The following is a 20545-nucleotide window of genomic DNA, read 5'->3' as shown; positions in this document are numbered from 1 at the left end:
ATATATATATATATATATATATATATATATATATATATATATATATATATATATATATATATATTTATATATATATATATATATATATATATATATATATATATATATATATATATATATAAACACGTAATCACGTGTTTATTTTCGTGATATACACACACACACATATATATATATATATATATATATATATATATATATATATATATATATATATATATATATATATATATATATATAGATATATATATATGTATATATATATATATATATATATATATATATATATATATATATATATATATATATATATATATATATATATATATATTAGTATATTTTGGTAGCAGTCTTTCCTGTAGACATATATTATTAAATATGACCGAAAAAGTAAGATTAATAATTCTAACACGAATTTTCTCAATCTTTCGTACATTACGCTTCACTGTTGGAGGTAAATCAAAAATCAATTCTCCAAAATAAAATAAGTTTTACGAAACGCGCCTGTGTCGCGTCAGACTAGAAATAAAAATGAATTTTGGAGAATTGATTTTTGATTTACCTCCAACAGTGAAGCGTAATGTACGAAAGATTGAGAAAATTCGTGTTAGAATTATTAATCTTACTTTTTCGGTCATATTTAATAATATATATATATATATATATATATATATATATATATATATATATATATATATATATATATATATATATATATATATATATATATATATATATATATATATATATATATATATATATATATATATATATATTATTAAATATGACCGAAAAAGTAAGATTAATAATTATAACACGAATTTTCTCGATCTTTCGTACATTTCTTTTCACTGTTGGTGGTAATTCAAAAATCATTTCTCCAAAATTCATTTTTATTTCTAGTCTGACGCGACACTTGAGCGCGTTTCGTAAAACTTATTACATTTTCAAAGACTTTAGTTTACACATACACAACTGAATAGAACTTACACATCTCCGATTTGTTTATATCTACATTTGAGTGAGGTGGATGGGGTGAGGTGGTATTAATAGGGTATAAAATTCATCAACACAAGACAGAACACGAAACAATGGGTATTGAATGGAAGTGATTGTAGAAAGCCTATTGGTCCATATTTCTTGATGCTTCTATATTGGAGCGGAGTCTTGAGGTGGGTAGAATATAGTTGTGCATAAGTAATCATGATCAAACAAGATTAGACTGGTTACGGGAAGCTGTTTGACGCATTCTACCTGAACTGTTTGACAGCTCAGACTTTGTTTCTAATTATAATCTTGTAGTTTGTGTACTAACTATATGATTAAAATTTATAAATGAAATTTGTCATCAAATGATTTAATAATTATATGCAAAAGGTAGTCTCAGCATTAATGATTCTACCCCCCAAGGGATGTGCAGGGAAAATAATCTAAATATTATGTAGAAGTTTTACAGTCCACTTCTCTAATATTCTTAGATAAATTATTTATATTACTATTATATCAGATTATATGCTGGAGTGTTTTCCCCCACACTCATTGAAAATCTTTGCCAGAGGTACTCTGAGGGTTTGAGACACTTGGAGAGCCTAAGGCACTCTGAGGGCCTGATGCACTCTGAGGGCCTGAGGCACTCTTAGGGCCTGAGGCCGTGAGGCACTCTGAGGGCCTGAGGCACTTTTAGGGCCTGAGGCACTCTGAGGGCCTGAGGCACTTTTAGGGCCTGAGGCACTCTGAGGGCGTGAGGCACTCTGAGGGCCTGCTCTGCCTGGTTTAACTTCCAGGGTAATACATTGTCTGGTCCAACAGCTTTAGTGTCGTCTAGTGATGTTTGTTATTTCTTTACTTCCTCTGTTGTCACCTTAATATTTGTCTGTCTCTCATCTTGGGTCATCTCCTCTTCTAACATTGGGAGTTGCTCAGGCTCGGTTGTGAACACTCCATGGAAACTGGTGTTCAGTACCTCGCAGATTTCCTTGTCAGTTTCTATATATGCCATTTTTAGCTTTTCCTAGTCTTGTCATTTGGTCGTTCACTGTCATTTTCCTTTTTATATGACTATGTATTTTCTTGGCTGTTTCTTTGATTTAATAGCAATATCGTTATCATAATTTATTTTCGATGCTCTTTTTTATATTTATGTATTGGTTCCTTGCTCCTTTGGGCCTATTCCTCTTTTCATCTGTCCTTTGACCTCTGTACTTCCTTCACTCGCTCCTGCTATTCATTATTGCTCCTTGGCACTGTACATTAACCCATAAGTTACTATATTCTCTCATACATTTTCATTTATTGTTGGTATAACAGTCTTCAGCCTCCTGACATCTCCATTTGACTTGGTTTATCATTTCCTGCATTGTCTTTCCTCTAACTTCTTCCACCCAGTGTACAGTTATCAGATACTATCTTATCCTCGTGTGGTCCCCTTTTCTATTGTCAGGTCTTCTTTCGTGACCCCTTGTCTTGTGGTCATAGTTTTAAGTCCAGTCATATAATCAAACAATAGGACACAATGACCACTGACTCCTAGTAGTATTTTATGTTCCAATTTCTGAGGTTTTCCTCATTCTGAGAAAAGATCGGGTTTAATTGTTTTGATGTATCTTCAATTTTTCTTGTGTTATCCCTCACATGTCATGTTAAGAAATTTCTGTCTACACCTTCCATTAATTTTGTTCTCCACGTTTCTTCCTCACCACGGGGATTCCTTGATTCCCAAACACTCTCTCTTTGATTTAGATGCCTCATGACTAGTAGTTTTGCTCTTGTTATGTGAGCTGCTATTGCTGCTCTCTGAAGTTCATCTATACATGGCTTGTTGTTGTCATCATTATCCTGTCTGGGTCTTCTGCTCTTTGGTGGAGGAATGTAGATTACAAGGACCACTATCCTTTTCTCATATACTGTTAGAGTCCCAGTAATGGAGCCTGTGTATCTGTTTGCTCTTTAATCTTCCTGTTCCTCAAACTTCTACTTTTGCTTTCTAAGGGGTGTCGTCTCGCCTTAATGTCTCTGCATCCTTTCTTTCCTTATTACATGGAATCCCCCATGAAATTTGCATCCTAGATATTTTATTTTAGTTTCCACTATTGCAATTATATCAGGTACTTTTTCATTTAATTTTTATTTTATTTCCTCTGCTTTGTTTGTTACTACATCAGAATTTGTGTACAATACAGTGAGTATCTACTTGGATACTCTGTTACCAAAATTCACAGAGCTATTCAGTTTCAACTAATGTGTGCTGCACATGAGAGATGGATGCAGTCCTCCTTGTGATGAGTAATTGTGAGGTGGGAAATGTCCAGTAGTAAGAAGGTAGATGACAGTCAGAGGGGGGGGGGGTATGAGCACATTCGTCATCATAGGAATTCTATCACAAAACTATATGGAATATACTAACAACCTCATATCCTAGCATAAATAGGGTGAAGGAAAAATTATATCCATAAGTTGCTGTCTTTATTGCATATATTAATTGATCCAGGTACAGTTGTAAACATTAGTAACCCACCTAACCTAACTTGGTAAGCCCTAATGGTATGTGTCAGTGGAACCAGGAGAGCCAGGCTTCTTGACCTCTCTCTCTTGAGAAGATCATTCATCACTGTCTCCTGGTTCACTGCCGGCCACCAGTGGGGTCCTAGTTGACTCCCTCGCCGCCAGAGGGCCCGTGGTTCAGACTTCTACCACTGGAGAGTATACTCTAGGGCCCTAGTTGACTTACTCGCCGCCAGTGGGCCTGTGGTTCAGACTTCTACCACTAGAGGGTACTATGGGGACCCCTAGTTGATTCTCGCCGACAGAAGGCCCGGGGTTAACACCGGAACTAGAACCCAAGTGTGGAATAGTCAACCGATCACTTAACAAATACAAAGACAATAATGCCCAGAAAAGCTGCATCATCACACGTTGATGAGCGTTAGGAAAGGACTAGCGAAGACAGTCATTGTACAGAGTTATACCCATGCCCACAATGCCCCTTATTCCCCAAGAGAGACCTGTGAGACCTTCTCTTATCATGCATGCCCTGGGAGGAAAGTCCCATGTTCCCCTTCTCTTGCGTATCTCAGGGCGAACAACTGTTGGAGGTCTTTAGGGACTAGGGGATGTCGAATGTGGCGCCCGAGCCAGCGGACGGGGAGAAGTTTTCACCGAGCTGAGCGTAGCGTTCCTTGCCGTCGCTGTCCCTGATCTTCTTGAAGAAGCTGTCGTTGATGCCATAGAGAGTAGCAGCGGCCTCACACGGCAGAGCTTCCGACTCCCAGGCGCAGGTCAGCGAGTCCTGTGTAATATGCGGCCTCATTATTGTCCTGGCTCTTGTACTCTACTGTCCTGGCTCTTGTACTCTACTGTCCTGGCTCTTGTATTCTACTGTCCTGGCTCTTCTACTGTACTGTCCTGGCTCTTGTACTGTACTGTACTGGCTCTTGTACTCTACTGTCCTGGCTCTTGTATTCTACTGTCCTGGCTCTTGTATTCTACTATTCTGGCTCTTGTATTCTACTATTCTGGCTCTTGTACTCTACTGTCCTGGCTCTTGTATTCTACTATTCTGGCTCTTGTACTCTACTGTTCTGGCTCTTGTACTCTACTGTCCTGGCTCTTGTATTCTACTGTCCTGGCTCTTGTAGTGTACTGTCCTGGCTCTTGTATTCTACTGTCCTGGCTCTTGTAGTGTACTGTCCTGGCTCTTGTATTCTACTGTCCTGGCTCTTGTAGTGTACTGTCCCGGCTCTTGTACTCTACTATTTTGGCTCTTCTACTGTACTGTCCTGGCTCTTGTACTCTACTGTCCTAGCTCTTGTATTCTACTGTACTGGCTGTTGTATTCTACTGTCCTGGCTCTTGTACTCTTCTGTCCTGGCTCTTGTATTCTACTGTCCTGGCTCTTGTACTGTACTGTCCTGGCTCTTGTACTCTACTGTCCTGGCTCTTGTACTCAACTGTCCTGGCTCTTGTACTCTACTGTCCTGGCTCTTGTACTCTACTGTCCTGGCTCTTGTACTCTACTGTCCTGGCTCTTGTACTCAACTGTCCTGGCTCTTGTACTCTACTGTCCTGGCTCTTGTACTCTATTGTCCTGGCTCTTGTACTCTTCTGTCCTGGCTCTTGTATTCTACTGTCCTGGCTCTTGTACTCTACTGTCCTGGCTCTTGTACTCTACTGTCCTGGCTCTTGTATTCTACTGTGCTGGCTGTTGTACTCTACTGCCCTAGCTCTTGTATTCTACCGTACTATACTCTACTCTTTTACACATATAATTCGATTATTAAATTGAATTATATGTGTACTTGCTACATGGTCTATTCAGCTTGGCGTCTTTTTCTGATAATTACACTCGTGGGTGTACATGTCACCTGGGTGTACATATCACCTGGGTGTACATCACCTGGGTGTACACCCTGGTGATATGTACTGGGTGTACATATCACCTGGGTATACATATTACCTGGGTGTACATCACTTAGGTGTACATCACCTGGGTGTACACATCACCTGGGTGTACATATCACCTGGGTGTACATCACCTGGGTGTACATCACCTAGGTGTACATCACCTGGGTGTACACATCACCTGGGTGTACATCACCTAGGTGTCCATCACCTGGGTGTACATATCACCTGGGTGTACATCACCTGGGTGTACATCACCTAGGTGTACACATCACCTGGGTTTACATCACCTGGGTGTACATCACCTAGGTGTACACATCACCTGGGTTTACACCATCTAGGTGTACACATCACCTAGGTGTACATCACCTGGGTGTACATGTCACCTGGGTGTACATCATCTGAGTATACATCACCTGGGTGTACATCACCTGGGTGTACATCAAATGCGTGTACATCACCTGGGGTGTACATTACCTGGGTGTACATCACCTGGGTGTACATCACCTGGGGTGTACATCACCTGGGTGTTCATCACCTGGGGTGTACATCATCTGTGTGTACATCACCTGGGTGTACATCACCTGGGTGTACATGTCACCAGGGTGTACATGTCACCTGGGTGTACATCATCTGGGTGTACATCACCTGGGTGTACATCACCTGGGTGTACATCACCTGCGTGTTCATCACCTGGGTGTACATCACCTGGATGTACATATCACCTGGGTGTACATCACCTGGGTGTACATCACCTGGGTGTACATATCACCTGGGTGTACATCACCTGGCTGTACATCACCTGGTGTACATCACCTGGGTGTACATCACCTGCGTGTTCATCACCTGGGTGTACATCACCTGCGTGTACATCACCTGCGTGTACATCACCTGGGTGTACACATCACCTGGGTGTACATATCATCTACTCACCTGACTAAAGATGGTATATTGAGGGCAGATAAAGCTGAAAGTGAAGGTAGTCTCTTTGGTGAAGTTGGCAGGGTAAAGCTGTTGTAGTGGCAGACACACGTGGAAGATCTGGCAGTCGTTGTCCTGGTCAGCGTAGTATCCGTACACCTGAGGGGAAGGTACTCTTAGTCTGGCAGACACCTCAGTTACCTCTGTATATGTCTGTTATTGTTGTGGCAGACACCTCAGTTACCTCTGTATATGTCTGTTATTGTTGTGGCAGACACCTCAGTTACCTCTGTATATGTCTGTTATTGTTGTGGCAAACACCTCAGTTACCTCTGTATATGTCTGTTATTGTTGTGGCAGACACCTCAGTTACCTCTGTATATGTCTGTTATTGTTGTGACAGACACCTCAGTTACCTCTGTATATGTCTGTTATTGTTGTGGCAAACACCTCAGTTACCTCTGTATATGTCTGTTATTGTTGTGGCAGACACCTCAGTTACCTCTGTATATGTCTGTTATTGTTGTGGCAAACACCTCAGTTACCTCTACATATATTTGCTATTGTTAAGGCAGTACACTAACATAGATGGAATTACAAATAAAGCAAATGAGCTTGGAGAACGGGTACTAGAGGAAAACCCAGACATAATAGCCCTCACAGAAACAAAGCTCTCGAAAACGATAACAAACGCAGTGTTCCCACAGGACTATTATGTTATGAGGAAAGAGAGGGAAGGAAAAGGTGGGGGTGGTGTAGCTCTGCTGGTAAGAAAAGGCTGGGATTTTGAGGAGATGGATATTCAGGGCTGTGAAGGTTTCAGTGACTACATAGCAGGTACCGTAACAAATGGAGGGAAAAAAATTATAGTCGTAGTCATATATAATCCACCACCAAATGACAGAAGACCTAGACAGGAATATGATAGAAACAACATGGCCACCATTAACATAATAGAAAGAGCAGCTTCTGTTGCTAGCAGGAATGGATTTGGACTACTAATTATGGAAGACTTTAACCATGGGAAGATAGATTGGAAGAACAGAGACCCGCATGGAGGACCAGAAACATGGAGAGCTAAGCTGCTGGATGTGGCAACAAGAAACTTTCTAAGCCAGCACATCAAAGAACCAACAAGAATGAGAGGAGAAGATGAACCAGCAATGCTTGATTTGATATTTACCCTAAATGAATGGGATATAAGGGAAGTTAAGATGGAAGCGCCCTTGGGAATGAGTGATCACAGTGTATTGAACTTTGAGTACCTGGTGGAGCTAGGACTTATCTACCCCCAAAAAAGAACTAGGAATCAAAAGGCTGGCATACCGAAAGGGGAATTGTGAACAGATGAGAAGTTTCCTAAGTGAAATACCTTGGGACACAGACCTCAGAGACAAGTCTGTACAGGGTATGATGGACTATGTTACCCAAAAGTGTCAGGAGGCAGTAAACAGGTTCATCCTGGCCCAAAGGGAAAAATCCGAGAAGCAACAGAAGAATCTATGGTATAATAGGGCATGTATGGAAGCGAAGAAACTGAACAAAAGGGCGTGGAGGAACTTCCGGAATAACAGAACACCAGAAAGCAGAGAGAGATACCAGAGAACCAGGAATGAGTACGTCAGGGTGAGAAGAGAAGCAGAGAAAAGTTTTGAAAATGATATAGCATACATAGCCAAGACCGAACCAAAGCTACTCCACAGTCACATCAGAAGGAAAACAACAGTGAAAGAACAGGTATTGAGACTTCGAACAGGCGAGGACAGGTATACAGAGAATGACAGAGAGGTGTGTGAAGAACTCAACAAGAGGTTCCAGGAGGTCTTCACAATAGAACAAGGTGAGGTCACTGTGCTAGGAGAAAGGGAGGTAAACCAGGCGGCCTTGGAAGAGTTCGAAATTACGAGAGAGGAGGTCAAGAAACACCTGTTGGATCTGGATGTTAGAAAGGCTGTTGGTCCAGATGGGAGTCTTTGACACAGTGCCACACCAGAGACTAGTGCGAAAGCTGGAGATGCAGGCAGGAGTGAAAGGGAAGGTACTCCATTGGAAATGGGAGTACCTAAGTAACAGAAGGCAGCGAGTCACTGTGCGAGGTGAGGTCTCAGACTGGCGAGACGTCACCAGTGGGTCCGGCAGGGTTCAGTCCTTGGACCCATACTGTTTCTTATATATATAAATGATATTTCAGATGGTATAGAAAGATCCTTTCATTCCTCTCATTGTTTGCTGATGATGCAAAAATTATGAAGAGGATTAAGATGGATGAAGACTGTATGAAACTACAAGATGACCAATACAGACTGCATGAATGATCCAACAAATGGCTACTAAAATTCAACCCAAGTAAATGTAAGGTAATGAAACTAGGCAGTGGAAACAGGAGGCCAGACACAGGATACAGAATGGGAGATGAAGTCCTTCATGAAACGGACAGAGAGAAGGATCTAGAAGTTGATATCACACCAACCCTGTCTCCTCAAGCCCACATCAAAAATATAACATCTGCTGCGTACGTGAGGCTGGCTAACATCAAAACTGCCTTCAGGAACCTATGTAATGAATCATTCAGAACCTTGTATACCACATATGTAAGACCAATCCTGGACTATGCGGCCCCAGCATGGAGCCCGTACCTTGTCAAGCACAAGGCGAAGCTTGAAAAAGTCCAAAGGTATGCCACTAGGCTAGTCCCAGAACTAAGAGGCATGAGTTACGAAGAAAGGCTGCGAGAAATGCACCTCACGACACTAGAAGACAGAAGAGTTAGGGGAGACATAATCACTACCTACAAAATTCTCACAGGAATTAACAGGGTAGATAGAGATAAACTGTTTAACACTGGTGGTACGCGAACAAGGGGAAACAGGAGGATACTGAGTACCCAAATGAGCCACAGGGAGGTTAGAAAGAACTTTTTGAGTGTCAGAGTAGTTAACAGATGAGATGCATTAGGCACTGATGTGGTGGAGGCTGACTCTATACACAGTTTGAAATGTAGATATGATAGAGCTCAGTAGGCTCAGAAATCTGAAAACCAGTTGATAGACGGGACCAAGGAACCAGAGTTCAACTCCCGCAAGCACAATTAGGTGAGTTCACACACACACACACACACACACACACACACACACACACACCTACCCGTCCACTGCAGCTGAAGGTGTCGACAATATTTGTCCTGATAAGGGTAGCATTATCTGGAAGACGAGACTGGAGGCTACCCACAGGCGCAGTCGTTCTCAGCAGCTGGGATCCTGCGGGCGCTGTTCTCAGCAGGTGGCCGATCTGGGCATCTTCCAGGACGGCATTACCACTGGGGAACACCTGGGGTAGCGTCTGGGGTCGAAACCCAAGCTGGATGGGGTTGGCTTGGGCACCAGCGAACACTGTCACAGAAAACGTCAATACAAGTCAGTGGATAACTTTGACTTCTGAACACTTTTATATCCTCGGCCAGTTATACCCGACTGCCCTTCCCCTATTTCCCCTCGTTAATCCCCAGAGACTCTGATATTCCCCTTCGTTAAGCCCCAGGGACTCTGATATTCCCTTTCGTTAAAATCATGGCGCTTTGATAATTTGGGCCCCTAATATTATATTGACACTACTCACCGTGGAGGATGGTGAAAATGCTCACCATGGAGGATGGTGACAATACTCACCATGGAGGATGGTGACAATACTCACCATGGAGGATGGTGACAATACTCACCATGGAGGATGGTGACAATACTCACCATGGAGGATGGTGACAATACTCACCATAGAGGATGGTGACAATACTCACCATGGAGGATGGTGACATTACTCACCATAGAGGATGGTGACAATACTCACCATAGAGGATGGTGACAATACTCACCATGGAGGATGGTGACAATACTCACCATAGAGGATGGTGACAATACTCACCATAGAGGATGGTGACAATGCTCACCATAGAGGATGGTGACAATACTCACCATGGAGGATGGTGACAATACTCACCATGGAGGATGGTGACAATACTCACCATGGAGGATGGTGAAAAATACTCACCATAGAGGATGGTGACAATACTCACCATGGAGGATGGTGACAATACTCACCATGGAGGATGGTGACAATACTCACCATAGAGGATGGTGACAATACTCACCATAGAGGATGGTGACATACTCACCATGGAGGATGGTGACAATACTCACCATAGAGGATGGTGACAATACTCACCATAGAGGATGGTGACAATACTCACCATGGAGGATGGTGACAATACTCACCATAGAGGATGGTGACAATACTCACCATAGAGGATGGTGACAATACTCACCATAGAGGATGGTGACAATACTCACCATAGAGGATGGTGACAATGCTCACCATAGAGGATGGTGACAATACTCACCATGGAGGATGGTGACAATACTCACCATAGAGGATGGTGACAATACTCACCATAGAGGATGGTGACAATACTCACCATAGAGGATGGTGACAATGCTCACCATGGAGGATGGTGACAATACTCACCATGGAGGATTGTGACAATACTCACCATAGAGGATGGTGACAATACTCACCATAGAGGATGGTGACAATGCTCACCATGGAGGATGGTGACAATACTCACCATAGAGGATGGTGACAATACTCACCATAGAGGATGGTGACAATACTCACCATAGAGGATGGTGACAATGCTCACCATGGAGGATGGTGACAATACTCACCATAGAGGATGGTGACAATACTCACCATGGAGGATGGTGACAATACTCACCATGGAGGATTGTGACAATACTCACCATAGAGGATGGTGACAATACTCACCATAGAGGATGGTGACAATGCTCACCATAGAGGATGGTGACAATGCTCACCATGGAGGATGGTGACAATACTCACCAAGGAGGATGGTGATAGCCAGCATCATGGTGAAGATCTGGTCACTAGGTTACCTCTCAACAAACCTGTAAACATGACAACGTTGAATAATTAAGTGTTTCAAGATAATTGTTGACTCATGTTATCATATTAATGTTGTAATATAACCTTCAGTTGACTTCAGTTATCATGCACACTATTAGTCACAGTACCGGGGTTGAGGAACCAATAAATCGACCTACACATGAAATGAAAATGACGACTTTTGGTTCTGTTCTGGACCCTTATGATGAGAACATTTTGGTCTGTTCTGGACCTTTATTATGAGATCATTTTGGTCTGTTCTGGACCCTTATCATAAGAACATTTTGGTCTGTTCTGGCCCTTTATTATGAGAACATTTTGGTCTGTTCTGGACCCTTATCATAAGAACATTTTGGTCTGTTCTGGACCCTTATCATAAGAACATTTTGGTCTGTTCTGAACCTTTATTATGAGATCATTTTGGTCTGTTCTGGACCCTTATGATGAGAACATTTTGGTCTGTTCTGGACCCTTGTGATGAGAACATTTTGGTCTGTTCTGGCCCTTTATTATGAGAACATTTTGGTCTGTTCTGGACCCTTATCATAAGAACATTTTGGTCTGTTCTGGACCCTTATCATAAGAACATTTTGGTCTGTTCTGAACCTTTATTATGAGATCATTTTGGTCTGTTCTGGACCCTTATGATGAGAACATTTTGGTCTGTTCTGGACCCTTGTGATGAGAACATTTTGTTCTGTTCTGGACCTTAATTATAAGAACATTTTGTTTGTCCTGGACCCTAATTATAAGAACATAAGAAATCAAACCTGAAACCACCCACCCTGTTTCCTAGTCAGTATTTATCAATTTCTTTCCTGAAGCTAAATTCTCAAATTTATATCTATTCCTTCTTATTCTTGTGTGGTGATATATTTAATACCCGATTATTATGAGAAAATCTTTGCAGCAGGACGGGGATGGGAGCAGCGTCCTGGGTGACCCCAGACGCGCACCGTGACCCCCTGCACCACGATATGTTAATAAGACCCACTACGGGTTCTCCATAGCCCGTGCTACCTTGGAACTTTTTGTTCCAGGTAGCGAATCTTAAACAACAACAACAACACGATATGTTAATTGTTACACAACCTGGTGTCCGCCAGGATCCACTAGCAGGCGCCGAGCTGGAATATGAGCTAAGTTTTACATATAACACTCATAATGTTATATGTGTGGTAATGGTAATGGTTGTAGGTAATGGAGTGTCCCAAACGCTTCCGTCAGATACACAGATAAATCACAATACCGTGATATTCTATTTGCCATATTTCAAACATCTTTTCATTGATTTTTTGGCATTACATTCCTACTAATCATGATCCCTTCTGCGGATCATTTTCCTCTCAAGACTTCACATTTTCATCACTATCCAGCTGATTTCCAGTGACTGTCATCATAACCTGGCCACAGAACTCTACATTCGTCGGCATTAAACAGCATTTGTCAATCTTACGACTATTTAAATGCCCACTAAATAGTCCTGAAGTAATTTTCAGTCTTCTCCTAAATAGATTTCCCGCCCAATTTTTGTATCGTCTGGAAGTTTGCAGATACCGCTGCTCGAGCCTAAATCTCAATCGTTTATGTATATATATATATATATATATATATATATATGCGAACAAGCCTGAATGGTCCCCAGGACATATGCAACTGAAAACTCACACCCCAGAAGTGACTCGAACCCATACTCCCAGAAGCAACGCAACTGGTATGTACAAGACGCCTTAATCCACTTGACCATCACGACCGGACAAAATGAGGTGATAGCCGAGGCTATATGAACCACCCCACCGCCGGCACTCGGATAGTTATCTTGGGCATAGCATTTTACCAAATCACCTCATTCTTTGGGGCACACGTGAGGAACACAAATGCGAACAAGCCTGAATGGTCCCCAGGACATATGCAACTGAAAACTCACACCCCAGAAGTGACTCGAACCCATACTCCCAGAAGCAACGCAACTGGTATGTACAAGACGCCTTAATCCACTTGACCATCACGACCGGACAAAATGAGGTGATAGCCGAGGCTATATGAACCACCCCACCGCCGGCACTCGGATAGTTATCTTGGGCATAGCATTTTACCAAATCACCTCATTCTTTGGGGCACACGTGAGGAACACAAATGCGAACAAGCCTGAATGGTCCCCAGGACATATGCAACTGAAAACTCACACCCCAGAAGTGACTCGAACCCATACTCCCAGAAGCACGCAACTGGTATGTACAAGACGCCTTAATCCACTTGACCATCACGACCGGACAAAATGAGGTGATAGCCGAGGCTATATGAACCACCCCACCGCCGGCACTCGGATAGTTATCTTGGGCATAGCATTTTACCAAATCACCTCATTCTTTGGGGCACACGTGAGGAACACAAATGCGAACAAGCCTGAATGGTCCAATTTTTGTGTTCCTCACGTGTGCCCCAAAGAATGAGGTGATTTGGTAAAATGCTATGCCCAAGATAACTATCCGAGTGCCGGCGTGGGGTGGTTCATATAGCCTCGGCTATCACCTCATTTTGTCCGGTCGTGATGGTCAAGTGGATTAAGGCGTCTTGTACATACCAGTTGCGTTGCTTCTGGGAGTATGGGTTCGAGTCACTTCTGGGGTGTGAGTTTTCAGTTGCATATGTCCCTGGGGACCATTCAGGCTTGTTCGCATTTGTGTTCCTCACGTGTGCCCCAAAGAATGAGTTGATTTGGTAAAATGCTATGCCCAAGATAACTATCCGAGTGCCGGGCGGTGGGGTGGTTCATATAGCCTCTGGCTATCACCTCATTTTGTCCGGTCGTGATGGTCAAGTGGATTAAGGCGTCTTGTACATACCAGTTGCGTTGCTTCTGGGAGTATGGGTTCGAGGTCACTTTCTGGGGTGTGAGTTTTCAGTTGCATATGTCCTGGGGACCATTCAGGCTTGTTCGCATTTGTGTTCCTCACGTGTGCCCCAAAGAATGAGGTGATTTGGTAAAATGCTATGCCCAAGATAACTATCCGAGTGCCGGCGGTGGGGTGGTTCATATAGCCTCGGCTATCACCTCATTTTGTCCGGTCGTGATGGTCAAGTGGATTAAGGCGTCTTGTACATACCAGTTGCGTTGCTTCTGGGAGTATGGGTTCGAGTCACTTCTGGGGTGTGAGTTTTCAGTTATATATATATATATATATATAATATATATATATATATATATATATATAATATATATATATATATATATATATATATATATATATTATATATATATATATATATTATTAAATATGGACCGAAAAAGTAAGATTAATAATTCTAACACGAATTTTCTCAATCTTTCGTACATTACGCTTCACTGTTGGAGGTAAATCAAAAATCACTTCTCCAAAATTCATTTTTATTTCTAGTCTGACGCGACACGGGCGCGTTTCGTAAAACTTATTACATTTTCAAAGACTTCACAAATACACAACTGATTAGAACTTACGTCTCTCTGATATTATATCTACATTTGAGTGAGGTGGGAAGGGTGATGTGGCATTAACACAAGACAGAACAGGAGGGGATATTAATAGGGTATTAAAGTATCAACACAAGACAGAACAGAAACAATGGGTATTGAATAGAAGTGTTTGTAGAAAGCCTATTGGTCCATATTTCTTGATGCTTCTATATTGGAGCGGAGTCTTGAGGTGGGTAGAATATAGTTGTGCAATAATTGGCTGTTGATTGCTGGTGCTGACTTCTTGATGTGTAGTGCCTCGCAAACGTCAAGCCGCCTGCTATCGCTGTATCTATCGATGATTTCTGTGTTGTTTACTAGGATTTCTCTGGCGATGGTTTGGTATCTCTTCCCATAACCAATCTTCCCGTAAATTTGTTCCAGACATGTGCGCCTGTCAGTCATCCCTGTGGTTCCACTGTGACAGATCCGGTGTTGTTCGGAAATATACTGAGTTTGCACTCCTCAGCCGTGAGCTCCGGTATTCATCTTCCTCCTACTCACCTTACTTGTAAGCCCCTTCTTCAATCTCGCTCCTTAGACTACGCACTCACCTATAATGATCTCTTCACTTTTCCGGCAGTCCAGTCTGCCATGTTCCTGTGCAATTCTAATGTGGCGGGCTGAGACGGTATTCACTATGAGATGCTCTGTCATTTCCCTCCGTGCACCTCGGGCAGTATTTCCTGCACAACAATAACCGTATTCGGGAGACGACATTGGTCCCCGAAGAATGGCTCGTGACGGGTTTTCTTAACCCTTAGAAACCTCGATACTCAAGGGACTTTCCCTGAGGATTTTCGTCATAATTGCCCAGAGATGTTGTGTTTACAAACTCTTTGAACGTAGGGTTAATGAACACCTCACGAGGCCCCTGGAACGTAATCGCTCCTTCTCCCTATCACAAGTTGGCTTTGACAAGTGTGGCAGCACGGCGGATATCTTTGTGGACTCTACATTCGTCCTCCTAACTCAGGTCACATTTGCTAAAAGATAAGAGTCTTTAACTAACACTGAGAGAGGCAAGAGTCAGCAGCAACAAAGCCAGAACTCATATTGAACATGTGTTGTACGAGAGACGACTAAGCAAGAGGGCGTCCATGGAGAGCAGAGGCAACAAAGATCATTTGGAAGACTTCCAAGTAATAGGATGATTGAAGTTCCTAACATGACGGAACACGTTTTTGTGTAATTTGAATAATTCATCAGGAGTAGGAAAGTTTCAGTGAAAGTTCAGTAAAAGTAATTAAACAGAAGTAGCCCTGGAGCCAAGGCGAGAGAATGACTAGTGAAGAGGAGAATGTTAGAAGCAAGAAAATGAGATGGGTGGGTCCCGAAGGAAGGAGGTGGCAACACTTCTCTTGAGGGCTCATCATTGGGGCCCTGTATTGAACAGTGAACACTGGTATTGAACAGTGAACACTGTATTGAACAGTGAACACTGTATTGAACAGTAAACACTGTATTTGAACTGTGAACACTGTATTGAATTGTGAACACTGTATTGAACAGTGAACACTGTATTGAACAGTGAACACTGTATTGAACAGTGAACACTGTATTGAACAGTGAACACTGGTATTGAACAGTGAACACTGTATGAACAGTGAACACTGTATTGAACTGTGAACACTGTATTGAATTGTGAACACTGTATTGAACAGTGAACACTGTATTGAACAGTGAACACTGGTATTGAACAGTGAACACTGTATTGAACAGTGAACACTGTATTGAACAGTGAACATTGTATTGAACTGTGAACACTGTATTGAACAGTGAACACTGTATTGAACTGTGAACACTGTATTGAACTATGAACACTGTATTGAACAGTGAACACTGTATTGAACAGTGAGCACTGTATTGAACAGTGAACACTGTATTGAACAGTGAACACTGTATTGAACAGTGAACACTGTATTGAACAGTGAACACTGTATTGAACAGTGAACACTGTATTGAACAGTGAACACTATATTGAACAGGGAACATTGTATTGAACAAGTGAATACTATTGAACAAGTGAACACTGTATTGAACAACTGAACACTGTGTTAAACAAATGAACACTGTATTGAACAACTAAACACTGAATTAAACAAGTTAAAATCAACCATGTGAGCACAAAAGGAAAATACAACTGATGAACATTGAAAAGATGAACACAACATTGAACAAGTGAACATTAGATGCGAAGCACATGAACATTAGGCACTAAATCGGTGAAAACTATATATTGAACTGGTCATCATCGAGCATTAAATAGGTGAACAAAACAACCCATAAAACTGGTGGATCCACATGGCTTCCTACTCTCTGCGACCTTAATGCTGCGTTTGCTATTTGTGCCAGCAGGACCCAGCTCTTGGACCCCGCCTTGCCTCTCAAACCCTCGGTTCGCTAAGGTACTGACTCCTGACCTATTTTCTTCTACCTTATCTGCCGCATATTTCTCGCACACATTCCGAGGAAGCAGCTGCCTACCTCCGAGGTACCCATTAACTGCTTAGGAGAACAGGAAAATTAGGTGAAAGAATCTCCTGCCCGTTTGTTTCTGCCTCGAACTGGGGATAAAACACGGGCTTTGGGACTACGATCCAGGAGCGTAGTCCACTCGGCTGCGAAGACCTGTTATATATTAATACCTAAACGGGGTTGTGTATTAGCTCTTGGGTCCCGCCTGTCAACCAAGAGTCACGTGGTGTAGGAAGTTCCTCACCCCCTGGGTTCTGGCATCTATGGGATCCGTGTTTATGGTCATGTTTCTCTACTGAAGAAGTTCCCGCCAATACAACAACGACAGAGTTGGGTTGATGGTTCTCTTCTGTGTTCCTTGTCCTCAGAGTTCTTGGTGTTCTGTGTCTAGATGTACTCACCTAACAGTGCTCGCCTCTCTCTGCTTGTTGGGGTTGAACTGCAGCTCTTGGGTCAGCGGGAAGTATGATGATGTTCCATGTGTAAGAACTCAATACCTCATATAAGGAAGAGTTCGTTAGCGAGCCTCAAGGTGTGTTGACCACATGGGTCAACTACACCTCTAGCAAGTGTACTTGTAGGGTGTGGCTGTCTACCTTATGAGCGAGGGTGTACGTCTTGAAGGGTGTGGCGGTAGAGTTACACCCTGAGTGTAGCAGAGACTGGAGGGTGAACTACTTACGGTAGAGTTAACACCCTGAGTGTAGCAGAGACTGGAGGGTGAACTACTTACGGTAGAGTTAACACCCTGGGTGTAGCAGAGACTGGAGGGTAAACCCTGGGTGTAGCAGCAACAGCAGGTGAAGGAGCGACTTCTGGAGAGCTGATGGTTGACTGTGAGAGACCCAGAGCTTCCCAGGTTATATATACCAGGGGCGAGAGGGGCTCCAGTGTCTTGACCCATCACCACCACCCCTCCCCATCACCACCAACCCTCCTCATCACCACCACCCCTCCCCATCACCACAACCCCTCCCCATCACCACATCCCCTCCCCATTACCACCACCCTCCCCATCACCACTACCCCTCCCCATCACCATCACCACTCCCCATCACCACCACCCCTCCTCATCACCACCACCCCTCCCATCACCACATCCCCTCCCCATCACCACAACCCCTCCCCATCACCACCACCCTCCCCATCACCACCACCCTCCCCATTACCACCACTCCTCCCATCACCACCACCCCTCCCCATCACCACAACCCCTCCCCATCACCACATCCCCTCCCCATTACCACCACCCCTCCCCATCACCACTACCCTCCCCATCACCATCACCACTCCCCATCACCACATCCCCTCCCCATCATCCCTCCCCATTACCACCACTCCTCCCATCACCACAAGCCCTCCCCATCACCACCACCATCTCTCACGTGACCACCTCCCCTAACCATCACCACCACCCTCCCCATCACCACCATCCCTCCCCATCACCACCACCCCTCCTCATCACCACCACCCCTCCCCATCACCACCACACCACCCATCACCACAATCCCTCCCATCACCACCATCCCTCCCAATCACCACCACCCTCCTCATCACCACCACCCCTCCCCATCACCACCACCCCTCCCCATCACTACCACCCCTCCTCATCACCACCACCCCCCCCATCACCACAACCCCTTCCCATCACCACCACCCCTCCCCATCACCACAACCCGTCACCATCACCCTTGGAGGGTATTACCTCCTCCAGGTAGGGTCAGTATGACCCTTGGAGGGTATTACCTCCTCCAGGTAGGGTCAGTATGACCCTTGGAGGATATTACCTCTCCCATGTAGGGTCAAGATGACCCCTGGAGAATATTACGTAGCTCTCCCATGTTGTCTCATAGTGACCCTGTAGGATATTACCCTCTCACATGTTGTCTCATGGTGCCCTGTAGGATATTACCCTCTCACATGTTGTCTCATGGTGACCTGTAGGATATTACCCTCTCACATGTTGTCTCATGGTGACCTGTAGGATATTACCCTCTCCATGTTGTCTCATGGTGACCTGTAGGATATTACCCTCTCACATGTTGTCTCATGGTGACCTGTAGGATATTACCCTCTCCATGTTGTCTCATGGTGCCCTGTAGGATATTACCCTCTCACATGTTGTCTCATGGTGACCTGTAGGATATTACCCTCTCCCATGTTGTCTCATGGTGACCTGTAGGATATTACCCTCTCACATGTTGTCTCATGGTGACCTGTAGGATATTACCCTCTCACATGTTGTCTCATGGTGACCTGTAGGATATTACCCTCTCACATGTTGTCTCATGGTGACCTGTAGGATATTACCCTCTCACATGTTGTCTCATGGTGACCTGTAGGATATTACCCTCTCACATGTTGTCTCATGGTGACCTGTAGGATATTACCCTCTCACATGTTGTCTCATGGTGACCTGTAGGATATTACCCTCTCACATGTTGTCTCATGGTGACCTGTAGGATATTACCCTCTCACATGTTGTCTCATGGTGACCTGTAGGATATTACCCTCTCACATGTTGTCTCATGGTGACCTGTAGGATATTACCCTCTCACATGTTGTCTCATGGTGACCTGTAGGATATTACCCTCTCACATGTTGTCTCATGGTGACCTGTAGGATATTACCCTCTCACATGTTGTCTCATGGTGACCTGTAGGATATTACCCTCTCACATGTTGTCTCATGGTGACCTGTAGGATATTACCCTCTCACATGTTGTCTCATGGTGACCTGTAGGATATTACCCTCTCACATGTTGTCTCATGGTGACCTGTAGGATATTACCCTCTCACATGTTGTCTCATGGTGACCTGTAGGATATTACCCTCTCACATGTTGTCTCATGGTGACCTGTAGGATATTACCCTCCACATGTTGTCTCATGGTGACCTGTAGGATATTACCCTCTCACATGTTGTCTCATGGTGACCTGTAGGATATTACCCTCCACATGTTGTCTCATGGTGACCTGTAGGATATTACCCTCTCACATGTTGTCTCATGGTGACCTGTAGGATATTACCCTCTCACATGTTGTCTCATGGTGACCTGTAGGATATTACCCTCTCACATGTTGTCTCATGGTGACCTGTAGGATATTACCCTCTCACATGTTGTCTCATGGTGACCTGTAGGATATTACCCTCTCACATGTTGTCTCATGGTGACCTGTAGGATATTACCCTCTCACATGTTGTCTCATGGTGACCTGTAGGATATTACCCTCTCACATGTTGTCTCATGGTGACCTGTAGGATATTACCCTCTCACATGTTGTCTCATGGTGACCTGTAGGAT

The 20545-nt window shown here is 43.6% G+C and overlaps 1 protein-coding gene across 2 annotated transcripts; it reads right to left on the bottom strand.

Moving 5' to 3' along the window:
- Positions 1 to 3448: 3448 nt before the first annotated feature.
- On the bottom strand, positions 3449 to 18069 carry LOC138349983 (uncharacterized). 2 transcript variants are annotated; one of them, XM_069299984.1, is made up of 5 exons: positions 17976 to 18069; positions 11209 to 11273; positions 9463 to 9707; positions 6331 to 6477; positions 3449 to 4285 (listed from the first exon to the last, which is right to left on the bottom strand). In XM_069299984.1, exons 2-5 carry the CDS (start codon positions 11234 to 11236, stop codon positions 4103 to 4105), a joined length of 603 nt encoding a protein of 200 aa, XP_069156085.1. In that variant the 5' UTR covers positions 11237 to 11273; positions 17976 to 18069; the 3' UTR covers positions 3449 to 4102. The 2 variants fall into 2 exon arrangements, with proteins under 2 accessions (XP_069156085.1, XP_069156086.1); XM_069299985.1 differs by lacking the exon at positions 17976 to 18069 and adding an exon at positions 17925 to 17940.
- Between the last annotated feature and the right edge of the window lie 2476 nt (positions 18070 to 20545).

Source organism: Procambarus clarkii, chromosome 43, assembly GCF_040958095.1.
Source record: "Procambarus clarkii isolate CNS0578487 chromosome 43, FALCON_Pclarkii_2.0, whole genome shotgun sequence".
Classification (NCBI taxonomy): Eukaryota; Metazoa; Arthropoda; class Malacostraca; order Decapoda; family Cambaridae; genus Procambarus; species Procambarus clarkii.
This window is presented reverse-complemented; position numbering and strand designations above follow the sequence as displayed.

What these genes read in the sequence shown, in the direction of transcription:
- LOC138349983 (XM_069299984.1), bottom strand. Translation starts at nt 11,236, where the DNA reads ATGATGCTGGCTATCACCATCCTCCTTG. An exon ending in CCTTCAGCTGCAGTGGACGG is followed by an intron (nt 6,478 to 9,462) that starts GTAGGTGTGTGT and finishes CCTTCCCCTCAG; the next exon opens with GTGTACGGATACTACGCTGA. An exon ending in AATATACCATCTTTAGTCAG is followed by an intron (nt 4,286 to 6,330) that starts GTGAGTAGATGA and finishes CATATTACACAG; the next exon opens with GACTCGCTGACCTGCGCCTG.